Source organism: Scophthalmus maximus, chromosome 9 (genome assembly GCF_022379125.1).
Source record: "Scophthalmus maximus strain ysfricsl-2021 chromosome 9, ASM2237912v1, whole genome shotgun sequence".
NCBI classification, from domain to species: Eukaryota; Metazoa; Chordata; class Actinopteri; order Pleuronectiformes; family Scophthalmidae; genus Scophthalmus; species Scophthalmus maximus.
In genome coordinates this window covers 5,853,491-5,870,108 of record NC_061523.1, presented here as the reverse complement: position 1 = coordinate 5,870,108, position 16,618 = coordinate 5,853,491, and the positions used below count along the sequence as shown (strand labels likewise).

Genomic DNA, 16,618 nt, shown 5'->3' with positions numbered 1-16,618 from the left:
TCAAATTTCAGTTTAGACCTCCAGGGCTTTCAGTCAATTACACTGCTCTTCCTTCATACAGGTTCTTTCATTTGATAGACACACAAAAAAACACCACTGCATTTATTTGCTATTTTGTGAATCCAGTAGTCGCTTATATCTTGTATTACTGTGGAATAAATCTTTGTCAGGTAGACCGACACAACAACTGACGAGATGACGCCAAAAAAAGAACATTCTAAAAAGATATCAGTATTCATATGTGGTAAATATTTCAGCACAAATCAATGTAAAAACTTTTTTTTTTTTCATATTGCCCAGTCAATTCACAAGAGAAATCTTCAAAACAGAACGCGGAATATTGATTTTCTGTCCAACCGGGCCTGCCTTTCACATTCAATTTGGGGCCAAATAGCCTCGCTCCTCTTAACATCTCCCTAATAGTTTCTAAATATGATCCGCATGTCCTCTTACTGGGCCTGACAATCACTGGGTAGTTGTTCTTTTGAATAATAGAAAAATTAAAATGATGTTGAACCTTTGCTGCAGTGCTGCTGCGGGTGTCGCGCACGTTACACTTTGCTCCTGCACTAAAGTTACAAATGAATTTGACATCATAACTGTTCACTGCTGACCTTTAACAGCCAAGAGACGGTGCTTTAAGCATTTAAGGGGCAAAACCTGAATACTCAATGAAGATTATGCATCATATATTTAGAATGCTGTTGAACGAGCGGTGGCTGCAGCTAGCGCCAGCTGAAGCTCCATCGCTGGCACCGGCAGCAGCTGTAGCTCTGCCACCGCAAGTAACACCATTGGCAAACAGGCAGCGGCTGAATTGCCATATTTGCAAGCCGCCTCAGTGCCCGACTGTTCCTGAGCGGGGAGTCACGGCGTTTTCTGACTCCGCCGCGCTTGCCAATGGGCTGCTGAAGGTCCAACGGCGTAAGTAGTCCCGCTGATGTCTCCGTCACTGGAACTGATATTGTTTGACACTGAGCCCTCTGAATCTCCGGTGACTGAAGCGCTGTCGCAGCAGCTTCATCACAGTCACCATCAGCTTCCGAGTCCCGATCGCTGGAGATCTCAGTGTCTGGATGTCAGGGCTGCCGAGGCTCCGTCACTGCTCCGCTGTCCGTCACTGACACTTAATGTGCACTGTGCCAGCCTCCATCACCGGAGTGGGTTGGGCACGTGCTTCATCCATCATCTTCATCATCACTGAAACTCTTCAACATCTGTATGTTCCCCTCTGGACCTCTCATCGTCTGAATGATCACAGGATCTTTCAGTGATTTTCTTTTCCTCAAAGTAGATAGATCCATTTGAGCAAACCACGTGCGCTCTCTTTGAAAAATCAGAAACGCATAACTTAAGGTCAGAGTCTTCATAACTGGACCTGTTGGAACTTGAGACTCAGGTCATTCATAGTGTCTTCCTACTCTGCGTTTCCACCAAAGGTACATGGATGTTCCTGGAACTACTCTTCCAGGAACTAAAAAGACCCTGTGGCCCATTGCTGTCTGCGTTTCCACCGCGGACTGAAGCCTTTTTGATTTTCGCGTCTCCGTTTTGCAATTCCTGCTGGATATCGTCCTCGGCGAAAATGCTTAGCAGAGCCAACACCTCATCGCCGGTCCAGCTATCGTAGCTTCTCTTCTGCGTGTCCATGACAAAGCGCGGTGAAAAAAACAATACAGTAGTGAGCTTCCAGCTGCGCACTAACTTTTAAACATGGCGGGTGAAATAAAATGCGTTGAGTACTCGACCAATCACAATTCTACAGCACTGCAGCCCCGCCCCCGTAGTTCCTGAACTATAGTAGTACTACCTCCCAAGCAGTTTTTTTTTTTCCTTTTTTTTCGAGGGGTTAATGAATTAACCAGGAACTAAATTTTAACCCTGGTTCCTGCGGCCGACATGCAAAGAGTTCCCCCCTTTAGTTCCTGGGTATAGTTCCTGCGGCGGAAACGCGGCTATGGTTGCTCAAAGGATCGCCCAATTCATCTGAATCAGTGCAGTCAGTCATGAACCCATGGGGAGCAGCTATACGAGAGCTGGGGTCTATGTGATCTTCCATGTGAGCACACTCTGTTGTTGGGCTTGACTCAGAGTGAGTCACTTCTCTGCATCCAGATACAGCAACCCTTTTCAGGAGGTGTAAAAAGACCATCCTGTCTCCATACCATCCTGTCATCCCCCCCTTCCTCCATGTATTTTCTTCCCAGATGGCAAACAGTGTCACAATGTTATTGTTATTCTAATTGGGGAAAAAGTGGTTACCGTATGAAATGGTGTCTGGGAAGGATCTGGTCATGGATTCAATAATGTTATGCTTGAAATTTTGTGGTGCGCACATTTTCCGGGGAAGATGCTGTTGAAATGCCATGACACAATTCCAGTCACCAACATATGACATATTCAGATGACCTTGAGGACGCCCACGGTCACACGTGGAGCCTCGTATGCACATGCTCGCACCCGCCGTTCCAACTGTTTCACAAACCAAAGTCTATTACTTTCACCCTGAAGAGCTATTTATGGGGTTTGGCAAGCACAGGGTTGTCCAGTTCATGGTCGGGGCCTTCGAAAGTGAAAAGTTGCTAATGTGCGACTGGGAAGATTCCATTAAGAGTCAATGGTATCCACTCTCTCCTGCATCACCTTCCAAAAACTACTGTCCAGCATCTCAAAGGCGAGACAAGCAAGGTGTTAGAACCTGAGATTTTTCAACCGTTTTCTTTCATCACGGTTCAGCATCTCCTCTTTGTTGGCCAATTTGTTGTACCGCAGTGTCAGTTTTCAGACGCTGAGCCGGTGTGTGTTTCTTCTTGCACTCTGTGTGTGTTCTCTCTTTGAATAAGGCAGGTGTTCCAACGTTCATTTATTTTAAGGGCTTATTTGTCAAATGCAAATGTTGTCCGTTTATTTCATTAGTGCTGCCACTGCAAATGTGTGTTTATTTATGCGCGTGTATGCGTGTGGCGCCCAATGTACATATCCGTATGTGCACGAATGATGTGTGTGTGTGTGTGTGAGTCCTGCTGATAGGCTGTGTTTTTATAATTCATCACGCTATAATAAATTCATGCCTTCCACTCCAAAAGAGATTGAGATAAAGACATGGAAACAGAGAGACCTGACAAGAGGAAGAGGAACCAAGTGTGTGTGTGTGTGTGTGTGTGTGTCAGAGAGAAAGATGATTTAATCTAAAGTTAGAATATTCAACAGCACCATTTACAGCCAAAAGAGAAGAAAATGAGGGGATCAGTTATAATACGAAGGACAGAGATCAAGGAAAGTTGGACAAGAGGGGAGGAAATATTTTGGTGGTTTACCACGCACCTTGCGTGTGTGTGTGTGTGTGTGTGTGTGTGTGTGTGTGTGTGTGTGTACACCCTAATCTTGAGGTGTTACACTGCTACTGTGGATTTGTCCATGATTGGATCTTTCTGGATATTCTGGGTGTGTGCGTGTTAAGGAGGTAATTAATAGAGGTCCACATATAGTCTCTTTCCCCTGGGCCCCCTGTCCAAATTCATTACTGTCAAGCACACACACACACACACACACACACACATACACTCACACACACACAGAGAGACTTGCATGCAGTTCCTTACAGTGCTCTGAGTATGACCATCACTTGGCAACTTCTAAACTCAACCTAAACCACTGACCTCAGCAGACATGCAAGTGGACACGAGTTGGCTCATATATTATGTACTGTGGCTGTTACTTGCATTCGAAAAGCAGAGGCGCGTAAAATCATGAAGTCGGGCTATAAGACTCTTCATCTTTAACATACAGATGCAAAACAGATGTTGCAGCAGCCTTGTACCTAACGCATGGTAAAATAAATTTTAGGGACATATTGATATTTCGCTTTTTCGTTAAACGATGTTCAACGTAACACTTTTATAGGAATCTTTTTAAAAGTAAATCCACTTCTTCTAACTTATTTTTCAAATCCCAGAGTGTATTCATAAACAAATAGGTACCACCTACCACCTGCAGACACAAACTGTCTCCAGCTCCATGGAGAAGTTTCAACATCAGAGTCGTGTAAGTTGAATACAGGATCCCAACTCAGTCAAATTCTAATCACAGCAGGGCACAGGAAATGACTTGTATATAAATATGCACGGCATGCAACCATAAGAAAGATGCATATTTTTGACATCAGGGTGACATCCATCAAATGGGACATACAGTTAATGCACTCGATATCAAGACTGCTGATGGACAGTAAAAATATACAAAGTCCAAGTTACTGCATTTCCGTCATCAAAATATTTGCAAAAACAATTTTTAGAACATGTCAGAATCAGTGTTCTTTATATCCATGTTTACTAGCTCGCAGTTTTCTTCTTCACCGCCTTTGTTGGTGCAATGCTGCACAGCTTGGAGATCAAATTTAAAACAGGGTGTTTTTAGTGCTGTATAGGGACGAGAGGAGGGAGCCCCGACAAACTATTTCCTGCATTTTGAAAATAGGTTATCATGGAGTTTCATGAAGTTTTTGCACATTATGTGCATCACATTTGACACGAAAAGTAGAGTGAACTAAGTAGAGTCTTAAAGAACATGTTAATTTTTCTTTACAGTGGAAAAAATGGGCATTAGTTCAAACACCTGTGTTTGCCCGTGCTCGTATATATGTACAGAAGTCTCATTGGTTTCTGTGTGCAAGTGTGTGCGCGCGCAAAAGGAACCCTTAGGTGTACAGAGTCAAAGCGGCGTCAGCCTTTATCAATATTTGAATGCAGAACCAGCGAGTGGATGAATCTTTAATATGACCTTGGAGCACAACAAAGACATTGGGTGCGAGTGGGTCGGGGGGCAGAAAGGGAGTGAGAGAGACAAAGTGGAGATGCGGGTAGAGGCACAAAAAGACGAGGAGAAGCGAGGAAGGCACAGCAAAATAAAAGGCGAGGCATTCGATTTCAACTTCGACTTCATGAGTTTCGAAGGTTTGGTTGAAGACACAAAAATCGGAGGCCCACAAAGTCCAGGCTTTTCCACTTTGAGTTGTGCCATGACGACGGAGGAAGCTCAGTCAGATCAGATGGTGACTCCTCCAAAAAGGTTCCTGCAAACAAGCTCAACTCTAAATGTCATATGCATGACTGAAATAGAGTTTCCCTCTGAAGAACACCGACTTCCTCTGTGCCATATTTAAAAACAGGCATGCAGCTTTTGATTATCAAAGTAACAAAACAAAAGGGCACGGACAAAAATACTGAGGACATTGAGCAAATACTTTTGAGGCCGCCCTCTTTGTGTTGTTGCCCTTAATGAGCCACATCGCCCTGCCCTTCTGAACCAAGCTGCTCCGGCTTTGCTCAGGTTTGGTCGGGTTGCCTTCTCCCAACTGTGAGTTGCCGCACTTGCCACAGATGTTCCCTCGGATTAGTTTCAGGGCTCACAGCGGGACATTTCAGAACCGATGCGACTTACCAGAAACCACTAATTCTGTTTCGTCTGTCCAAAGGACAATCTCCCAAAAGCATTGCAGCCTGTCAGCTTGCATTTTAGTAAACTCCCGTCAAGCTTTTTTTTTTTATCTGTCAAAAGACCAGTCGTCTGGGGCCTTCCTCTATAACGGAGCATATTTTGGTCGATGAGGTCAGCATTTTGTTTTCTGGTTATTTTTTTCCCTCGGTTCTTTTTCCCACCATTCGAAGATACACTTCTCCTCAACCTGGGGGTCGATTTCCCCCCCCCCGTGGCCATGTCCTGGGAGGTTGGCTACGGCCCCATGGACTTAAAACTTCTTAATACTATTAGAAGCTGTGGGCACAAGGACATCGAGCTGCTTGGAGATAGTCCTGCTGCCTTCGCCGTGATCACGCTCGGGCCGTTACTTTCCTTCCTATCTCCTCAGGCAGACCTCTTGTCCATGTTCAGTGTAGAGCGCACGGTGACGCCGAACAAGCACAATGAGCATGTTGCTCCATTTAAAACGGCTGAATGAAGATACAGAGTACCTGTGACACTAGTGGAAGCCAATAGTCTGCCTGCGATACAATCCACTTATTCATCCAGTGGTATCAGTGACTCTGTCCAGGCCATTGCAGAAGATTGCGTGTGTGAAATATTGTGTAAAATAGGAAAGAATCCATGTCATTTCACATATTATTTGCTTGCTTTCTGTGACAAACCAAAGGCGCCCATGCTTGCATGACAAAAAGAGCTTTTTCATTTCGACGGACAAATGTTTCAACACTTTTGGCCACTGTTCACTTTTCCCTATTCCAGATACGCAGGCTGCTTCGCTGACACCGCTGCCTGATAGCGAGGACCCCCTCTTCTAAAGCCGATTAGAGAGGGAAAGAGAACGTGGCTAAAAGAGAGACGGGGAGGACACAGGAAAGACACCCAAGAAATGAAAGAGACAAAGTAAAGAGACTAGGAGAAGACGTACTGTAGAGGAGACAGATAAAGTAAAAGTGGAAGCCAAAGATGAAGCAGTAATAACAGAGTAGATTGGTCTTGGACTTGGCTGCAGAGTATTTTTTCTTTTACATTCCCCAAAGAACGAAGAAGTAGTTAAACTCTAAGTTAGCCTCTCTTCTGAAGTAAACTATTTAGTTTACCCTTTCTTTGTTTAACCTCTCAGCAAAAGAGTGAATGAAAGCATTTTCCAAAATGTCAAACTACTCTTTTAACACAACTTTAAAGGTGACATATAATGCTCATATTCAGATTCATACATTTAATTTGAATTACCATTTGAAAAAGTCTACATGCTCTAATGTTCAGAAAAGGCATCAGTGTTCTCATACTGCCCATTCCTGCAGCTCCTCTTTTCACCCTCTGTCTAAGACACCTGGGTTTATTTTAGACCCGCCTCCCGATAAACCACAGTCTGCTCTGATTGGCCAGCTGGCCCAGTCTGTTGTGATTGGTCAACCGCTTTCAAAATGTGTAGGAAATGTCACGCCCCTTCACCAGAGAAGTGGAGATTCTCAGATTGCAGGCGGGGTTACCTCAAAAGAGTCCAACTGTGACATCAGAGTGGGAGAGAAATCTGAACCAGTTGTTCAGAGCCAGGCTGTAGGGATTAGCCAGCTCACAAAAGAAACACAGGGTGGTCTTTTTTCACATTTTGTGGGCCGGCAGGCTCCACAGACACACAAACGTACGTGCACAAACACTGAAGAAAGACATTATCAGAGCTCGTAAAGGCGGTGGGCCTCGTCCCATCCCTGTGTCCGTGTGGCACAACACGGACACATTTATACTGCGCTTCTATACACAGCACCTTCTCGATCACATGTCATACACACAATGCCGGCACAGCATTCAGGGGCAATCTTTGGTTCAGTGTCTTGCCCAAGGACACTTCCCCCATGCAACCACTAACCGTCCAGTGGGTGGACGACCCGTCCAGTTGCTCTGGTCTCAGATAATTCGTGAGGTGATATTCAGATGAGATTTAATGGCATTATGAGGTGTTTATTTTTATTAAGATACAATGGAAATAGGTTTAATAACTTTTTACAGTGCAGTCGACCGAGAGTGACGGAAAACATTGAACAGCAGCAACCTATGTTGGTTGATAAACTGGCCTTTGCTAACACTGCTGTGCTTTGATAAACACACACACACACACACACACACACACACACACACACACACACACACACACACACACACACCAGCCTCGCAAACAGCCTGTAATCTTTAGCTTAAGAAGGGCAACAAAAGGGCACTGTGAGAGAGAGAGACAGATGAATTGTGGTTAATGTTTAAAGCTTAAACACACACACACACACACACACACACACACACACGCCCGCCGCTGATGCAGAGTGGAGAGAAGTCAAGTGGATGTCTTTCTATGACAAAGCCACTCGATGTAATTAGTCATGCCAGGCACAGACATGAGTGCTCGCGCTTTTATGCTGTAAATGTGCCGACAGACACACAAACGAAGTTCAACTCCGTTTCCGTGTGACTCCAGACGCCATCCTCGCAGGCGACGGATGCTGCAGAGGCGATATCCCCAGGCGGCTCACTACGACATGTTACCTGTCAAACATCGGAAACCACCTGCTAGGGGCCTTTGAACAATCGGGGTTCAATCGCCTTAATGTGCCAAAACTCGTTTTTGGTAGAGAGATGAAATTAAAAAAAATGACACCATAATGTCAAGCCGTCGCCCGGCCTTTATCGGCACATCACAGAGACCGCGTGGTCCGATGTGTCCACGTTGCTGCTTCTTGTCTGTGGGACTGAGAAGGCTGGCGGGATGTGACTTTGATTTGTATCCGTTTATCCAAACTCTAATGTGTGCGAAGCTTCGGATTGGTCAGTAAATACTATCATCGAGACTTTTAAACCTTTGTTCTACATCGCATGCCATTGCATTCATTTAGCAGGGGCTTTTGTCCAAAGCGACTTACATGCATTCAACCATGATGATATTACCCAGAAGTGCATTTATCAAATAGGCAAAAACAGCCTAAAGTGCTCATTTAGTTGTTTTTTTTAAATTATTATAATAAATTCAGGGAGTAAGGTGCCGTCTGAAAAGGTTAGATTTTACTGTCCTGATTTCAATGGGAACTTTGTTCTGCCATCGAGGAACCAGGAAGGAAAACCGACGCCATTTAGGTGAGCGGTGGCATCCCACCCCCCCGCGGTGAGGGAGTAGCCAGCCGGACTGGACGGGCCGGGGTTCAATGTTTGACCACGTCCTGGACGCAGGAAGGGCCTGAGCCCTTCGCAGCGCGGTAGGCGAGCACCAGGATTCTGTTGGGTTGAAGACATTCTACTGCACAGAAACTAATTTGTCAGCGTTCTTTCCAAACTGACTGGGTCGGCCGGCGTAAACTAACGCGCAAACGGAATTCCAAAAAAAGACGTCATGAGGCAGCTTGCATCACTTGCCTGCATTCGCTCGGCATCCCCGGGCAAAACAAAACTGCCTCTCTGTCTCTCGGCAGCTGTTGTAGCGCAATAAGAGCTAATAAATATGGCACGTCGCCCATCCTGTGCTCCGTTCCCCTCGTTCTCGGTCACCGACTGCGTTCTCCACAGTGGTGAAAAAGTCGTTTGCCTTATTGGGCCACAGCGCTGTGATCAGTACCAAGAGCCAAGATATTCCGATCGCAGATCAGAAACGACCGTGAAGTCTGGATGTCCTGCACAGGACGCCTCTTTCTGCTGTATGACTGACTTTTGATCGCCAGCTCTAATCGTCTAGTTAATGCACATTTTTCTGGCAGTCATCTTTTAAAAGCGATTTTTGCGACACAGGGCCTTACATTCGTGCTCGTTGTGCAGCAAAGTCCCTTGCGGCCAAGCGTGAGAACCAAGTGACTCAACGTTTTACTGTGGAAAATGCGTCGGCATCAGAAGTTAAAAAATCTGCTCAACATCAGGTGCTTCGAATGCAGAATCAGCTGAGGTGTGTGTGTGTGTGTGTGTGTGTGTGTGTGTGTGCGTGTGTGTGCGTCAGTGGAAGAGACTGATCTCCATGTTTCGTCCTTGTCTCACTCAAAGCTATTCAGCTCGCACACACACACACACACACACACACACACACACACACACACACACACACACACACAGTTCCTATGTTATATACCGTACAATGAAGACTTGTCTTGCTACACTGAAGCGCGACACACACACACACACACACACACACACTTGCGCGCACAAACACGCGATCCGTACACACTCTTATCTTTCCTCTGCTTTGCATGGTCGCAGTCGAGTTGCGATAAGATCGCGCTGAGATTTAATCGCTCTTTGATCTGTTTTTTTTTTTTTTAGCTGCGTCAGAAAGCGCAGTCCCGCGCACACACGCAAGGGCATTAGCTGGCACTCAATCACCCTGACGCTCACACACCTACACACACGCGCACACACCATCTGTATCAGCACATCATGTTGGGGCCCAGCAGCATAGCGTCATTAAACACTTAAAATAAAGAGGAAAGGACAGGAACATGGGAGACACAAGGAAAGAAGCATAAATAAAGTGCAGTTAGAAGGAATATGAATAAGCTCTGTGAAGTAAAAAAATGACACAATATAAGAGCTAATGTGTTTGGAAAAAGAATCTGCACCATAGGATACCGCTTATGCATTTCAGTCCAGTCTTTGTTACGGTGACTCCTGTCTCGTTTCTCTCAGTCTCATACTTTCTTAATATTTTTAATTAACATATGGAAATTATTTCCACACAATGTGAGAACCAGCATCATATGTACACACGTGTCCAGAGAGCGCTGTCTTAGGTTTAATGTGTTTGTGCCTCCTCGGCTCTCTCCCTGTATGAGCCTTGCAGGGATCGAGATAAGAGTCCGCATTATATCTCTCCGCTCAGCTAATCTATTGGTTCTGTCTGGAACGGTGAGGCTGTTAAGATCTGGCCTCGACTCGGAAAAACCAAGGCATGAAACCCAAAGATGAGAAGAGGATGTATTCAATGAATCCGAGTGATTACCAGTGTCACGATTAACATGCATAGTGTGATGTGTGTCTGTGTACATGTATGTGTAGATGTGTTGTCATAGTGTGACTGCAGCCGTGTGTGTGTGTGTGTGTGTGTGTGTGTGTGTGTGTCTGTGTGTGTGTGTGTCTGTCTGTGTGGGGGTAAAATGAGGTGTGTGTCATTTTGCATAAAAGTGTCTGTCTTGTGTGAGTGTTGTGCACACAAATGTGACTGCATGACTTCCAGGCATTATTTCCAGCATCTCCATGCCTGGGTAGCGACTGTCGAGCTCATTAGCACTTTTCTGCAAAATTGGCTAATCTAAGAAACAGCCCTGCCAGTGTGTAAATGTGGTAACTTCAACACCATTAGCCTAATCTGCAATACATTGTGTGCACAGTCTTACGTGACATACAATACATGCTTTTGGAAATGGAAACACGTTTCCTGGAGACAGAATAAATGAGTGGCGCAAAAAATAAAAAAAAAACAACTTGGTGAAAGAGATTTGCTAGAACGAAAACACACTGCAAGTTATTTTTTTTCTTTCATCTGTCACCCATCTAGCAAACATACAGTATATAGTGCACATACGGTATATACAAATACAACTCTTACTCTGAAACAGGCGTGGCCTTGGAGAAAAATCGCCTAAATTCCCCTGTACATCAATCATGAGTCCTTACTCTCTGAAATCCTGAAAATATACAAATAATAAGCTACTTTTGGTATTGCATCCAGAGCAATATTCAGTATTAGACAGATAATAGTTTTAGAAAACAGGTCTGAGCTTTTCGACATGTCTTTTATTTATCTAAAATGTAATGTATGTATTTTAGGTTCATCATAAAGAGATAACCCTGTGCCGCTTTACTATTTTTTTCTGTGACAGTCTTGTTCGGTTATGTAGTCCTGGTTTATCCCCCAAATTGCCAGAGATGTGGAAAAGTTTTTCCTTTAAAGTATGAATACATTTTTATCTTCATTCAAATTGATATAGATATTGTCAATACATGAATAGGACGGTTACGCAACATACCTTTTCAACTACCCGCCGTTTGTTGAGGCAGACTGTTACCTTGTGAGTGAATGTGGCCTCAATGTCAGCGCCTACACTCAGATCTATGAAAGTAACAGTATACACGGTCGGACCTTTCAAATTGAAGCCGAGCTTTTAGCAGGAAAGATTTTTCACAGAATCCCCTTTCAGATGAATTTGTAGGATCAGATACTGACGTGACCGAGGAGCTGCAGCACATTTACAATGCAGCAGCGCGATGCACACTCTCTAATATCCAATAGTCAGTAATAGCTTAGACAAAGTCTACAAATAATAACTCACTATCTAATTGCAGCAGACTACAGTACAAGCACACACGGCATCATATTGAAGACAGGAAGCTGCTTAATGCTGTGCTTTGTTCACTACAAGTCGTGATCCTTTCTTCGTGATGCAACCTCCACTTAGATGTTTTCAAAAAGTCTTTGCATTCCCTGATGTCCCTTAAACGCCCCTGTGTCTTTATGTCTGTTAAAAGACAAATCCTCTCATTCCTAAACAAGGCACTGATCTGGTTCAGTTTCAGGGCTGACCTCTGACCTCCCTCAAAGAGGATTTCCCTACAGTCATCGTGTGTAATATCTCATTGATATTGAGTTTATTTCTTTCTCCAGCTCATACCTATTTATGGTTTATCTGTCGGCCTGAATCAAAATCATTCAGACCAGTCGCGACCTGCCATCATCCTGCTCTGCGCTGTGTCGCATCACAATTTGTCCTCCTTTTGTTGCAGCGCATGCTGCATCAAAGCACAGCAGGGAGACTGACACGAGGAAATGGTATCTCCTATCCATATGGTGTCCACACACACACACACACACACACACACACACGCACAATCAGGGAGAGAGAGAAGATCTAACAGCTTATCTTTGGCCGACTGTAGCGGTCGCCCACATAAATGTCCGCTTGGCTCTGCTCTGATCACATAATTGCTCTGCGCACACCTCTCCCACACAAACACACGCACACACACACGCACACGCATACGCACAGACACACAAACACACACACACACACACACAAACACACACACACACAGACGGAGAGTGTACATCCAGAGACCATACACTGAAGCACACTCGGGGAGGTCACACACACACACACACACACACACACACACACACCCACACACACACACACACACACACACACACGCGCACGCACGCACGCACGCACACACACGCACAGCAAATACCAAACAAAAACTCCCACCAGCTCACCCACACAGTCAGAGGGAGATTGTGGTGGAAACTGAGCAGACAGTGACTGCGGCGAACGCTCAAACAACTAAGCTCTCCGAAACTCCCTACGCTTTTCACAAGCCCACTTCACAAACATTCGACGAACCGTGTCTTCGTCTTTCCATTTGGTCACTTGGCTTTGAGCCATTCAGGGTCAGTCACTGGACTCGAACGGCTGGAATTTCAATGAAAAATCCTCCACAATGGGGTTTGTTCTACAAAAATTCTAGTTCGAAAGACTGCCCAACTTAGGTATGCTTTCTACTACCTCCTTACACAATTGAAGGGTGCAAATGACAATTAGCCATTCTACATACGGCAGGTCTTGTTCCAGACAGAAGCAGTAACTGAGGTATGTCTGGAGAACCGAGAACACAATAAGGAGGAGCTCGTCCATCGGTTCGCTGCTTGCGCGTGCGTGTTGTCCCGTCTCCTGGAATTCCAAAGATGGCGGACAACGGCGTGCCACCTCACATGTTTTCTTTTGATTTTTACACTTTTCAAGCACTGAAACGCTGCGTTTTTCATTGGGTTAGGGTTGTGGTTTTTGTTATGGTCAGGGGTTGTTGTAAACTAAATTTAACATCAAATGACAGCTTTTACTTTTAACCTATCAAATTGAACGATATATTGGTTTGAAAAAACAAATAAGCACCGCAATAAAAAAACAACACAATTCACGACATCTACCGCTCTTCTTTCGCTTTCCCGCCTCATTGTTAATATCTGCTCATATCTTCCCAGTAGAGGGAAAACTCTGGAGCAGAAGGTGGCGATAATGGGCATTTTATGCTGCTTGCCAGCCGCCATTAAAAAAGACGAAGAGGAGTTTACAACCAGTCCCGTTGTGGCCGAAGAACACGGCTCCAGTATCTTCCTTGAGTCCCCGCTGGTTGAGCCACAACAACAAAAAGTTGATTTTTGGGGTTTTTAAACCTTTGGACAGAGGCAGGCTAAATGTCTCCGCTATTTCTAGCTGCTATGGTAAACTGAGCTTAGCAACCTGGCTGCATATTGGCACTTATATATACATATATCATACCTCAGACTGGCATCAGACTTGTCTTGCCAAGAACAGGATTAACTGTATTTTTCCAAACAACCCATCAGCTGTGAGCATATTTCGACTGAAATGATACTAAATTCTAAATTGTGCAAAGACGCATCTCTTTTTTCTTTTTTTGTTTCCACGTGAGCCCTGCCCGTTTCAAACACACGACAAGAAAATATGAATAAAGACATCTTTAAAGCAAAAATGCTGTGTAATGCAAGCCGAAGCTGCACTACCTCTGTTTCATGAAGGTGACTGAGGAAAAGAAGCTTAACGTGGTTATTCTTAGCTGAACTTCTAGTTAAGTGAAGCCGTGTAATGTAATTCTTTGATGCTGTGTGTGTGTGTGTGTGTGTGTGTGTGTGTGTGTGTGTGTGTGTGTGTGTGTGTGTTTGTGTAATTACAGAGGATCCCTTAAGGATTGTTATGGTTGCCAGAAATTCCCCCGATTAAACTGCCAGGGCCTCCTCTCTCACTTACAAGCCAGCAAAAAATGTGTGCGACAGGATTACATTACAGGGGAATCAATTCTGACTGGATCGTTATAATTAGATGACCTGAGTTAGCTTAAAAAACAAACAAACCGGTGAGTAATTTTGTGGTTTCCTCAATGCCGTTGGTAATATTCATCGTTGCGGAACCGCAGCTCATTGAAGGACACTGTTCAAAACACAAAGGCCGCGTGACACCGCTGCTACGTGTGTCGGTGTCAACACAAAGCGAAACCGAGTGTATACGGCAGCTCCCCTCGACGTCACAGACACTTAACCGCGCAGAGTCATGCGCGGCATTCATTGCGACGGCGTGACAAACATTGATAGAGCGATCAAACCCTCTCAGCGCCGTCGATCAGCAAGGCACAACCGATCGATCGGGGCAATGGCAGGCCGTCAGCAGACCTGTCGCCAGCTGGCGGCCGACACACGGAGTGAGCGCGACGGCGGGGACAATGACAGCGGCAGTCAGACGAGGCTGATCATCTCGCGGCCTCAGCAGAAAAGAAAAGAGGGGAGAGGCACGGGAAACAACCAGACGGGCTCTCTCGGCTCTTAGACGGAGCTTGGAGAGGAGAGCAGGCCCGAGGTGGTGATTGTGAAAAGAAAGGGAGAAGAGGAGCGAAGTAGATAGCCGTTGCATCAAGTGAACAGATATCAACGCGTCAGAAAGAAGAGAGTGGAGCGAATTATTCGGGGGGGAAAAGAAAGGAGGGAGCATATATTGGACAGCGATAGAGAGAGTAAGAGGGGGAGTAGTATGAGAGAAGACGAGAGGTAGCATTATCGAGAGAAGGCCGTTTGCAGTGAAAGAGGGTGACTGTGGAACACAAACCCCCAAAAAACTAAAACCTCCAAAAAAAATAATTCAAAAAGACGAGAGAGGCTCATTTCCAGCAAACGCTGGCGTGGAGACAAGGAAACACCAAGGGCGGTTCACCCCCTACCTGAGTTCCTTTTGGAGATGTACTTGACGTCATCGCAGGCCCCTGAGGCGAGGAGGAGGAGGAAGACGAGCGACGGGGTCTTCATCTCTCTACTCTCCGCTGGCACCTGGAGGAAATAGGACGGGGTTGGATCATTAGATATAACAGAGTATCGTTCTGATGACAAAACACACTTTACTACGATACCAAACTTTAGTCCCACATAGGATTTTCTCTGGGTTTTGGAGAAACTAGGCCACTGAACTACACCAAACATCCTCCATTGCTGCAAAACATGTTTTAAAAAAGATAATAATTTGAGTGTTTCCTGACTTGCCACCTTGAAAGTTAAGGGTCAGCTCATTTTGGGCAGGTTAAAAAAATCACTTAATTACAGTAGGATCACGATTGATAGACACAAAATGTTGGTTGTTGCTGAAGAGATCATGCAAACGGAACTCTCCAATGGAAAGTCCGATTTTATTTTGCATCACAGCATGATGAGCAGCATGGAAATGGGACTGTTAGGCGAGGCGACCATTTTTTCTTCAATTATTACCAGAAACACACTTTCCTCATGGTTTGCTATGATATTTTGAAGAGTGTCCTCTTGTGTTTTTGACTTTGCATTAGGCCTCATACATACAAGGAAGTGATGTCATTTCTCTCTTTTGCTGGGCAACACAATATGCAGGCTTCATGCCTATCGCATACAACAAAACATGTCAGCATAGGACGATTGAGGGAAAATTGGATGTTCTACAAATTGAACAAGTTTAAAACCCAAACATACAGAAAAATACTACCAACCGCGCATTGCTCTATGGTATCGTAGTGGATGACAGCCACTGTCCGTGTTACTGCCACGTGGAAATGGGATCTGAGAGGGAGATGCTGGTTTTATGTAGAGAAGAAAATGGGAAAAATAAAATGATAAAAAAAACTGGTTTTCTTGGGAATGTTACTTTTGATGTGGTTTCAAATTGATGTTCAAATTTCTGCTTGTATCTCTCAGAAATTAAGGTAAGGTACAAATGAAAAATGGTGTAACCCCAAATCTTGTTGTGTGTCGGCCAATATGCTATAAAAGGGTGAAAAACAAGAAAGCTTTATTAGAACTACGGCAACAAAGAAATATCAATATTGATCTGAAACACAGGTTCGGTGAGGTTATTGAAAATGGCTGATTTTTTGTGGTTAGAATCAAAGTCGTGAAACTAAATTAGATTTGAGCGTGGACCATGAATACGAAGGCTGCAGACGCTTTGGGGACACACTCGGTCTTTGAGTCAGCCATGTGAAATCATATTGATAGAACACAATCAGATTTTGTCATGCTTTCAGTGTACAAACTACAGTACATGGGCACAGACACACACACACGGAGAGAGGGAGAGAAACCAGAGAAAGA

At 44.8% G+C, this 16,618-nt stretch overlaps 1 protein-coding gene across 2 annotated transcripts in view; it reads right to left on the bottom strand.

Moving 5' to 3' along the window:
• Window positions 1–16,618, bottom strand: part of il1rapl2 (interleukin 1 receptor accessory protein-like 2) — a 344,386-nt gene that overhangs the window by 269,501 nt on the left and 58,267 nt on the right. For both annotated transcript variants that reach the window (XM_047334583.1, XM_035650663.2), the window contains exon 2: window positions 15,229–15,334. In XM_047334583.1, coding sequence (XP_047190539.1) covers window positions 15,229–15,313 — 85 coding nt within the window. In that variant the 5' untranslated portion in view covers window positions 15,314–15,334. The remainder of the gene's footprint in view (window positions 1–15,228; window positions 15,335–16,618) is intronic.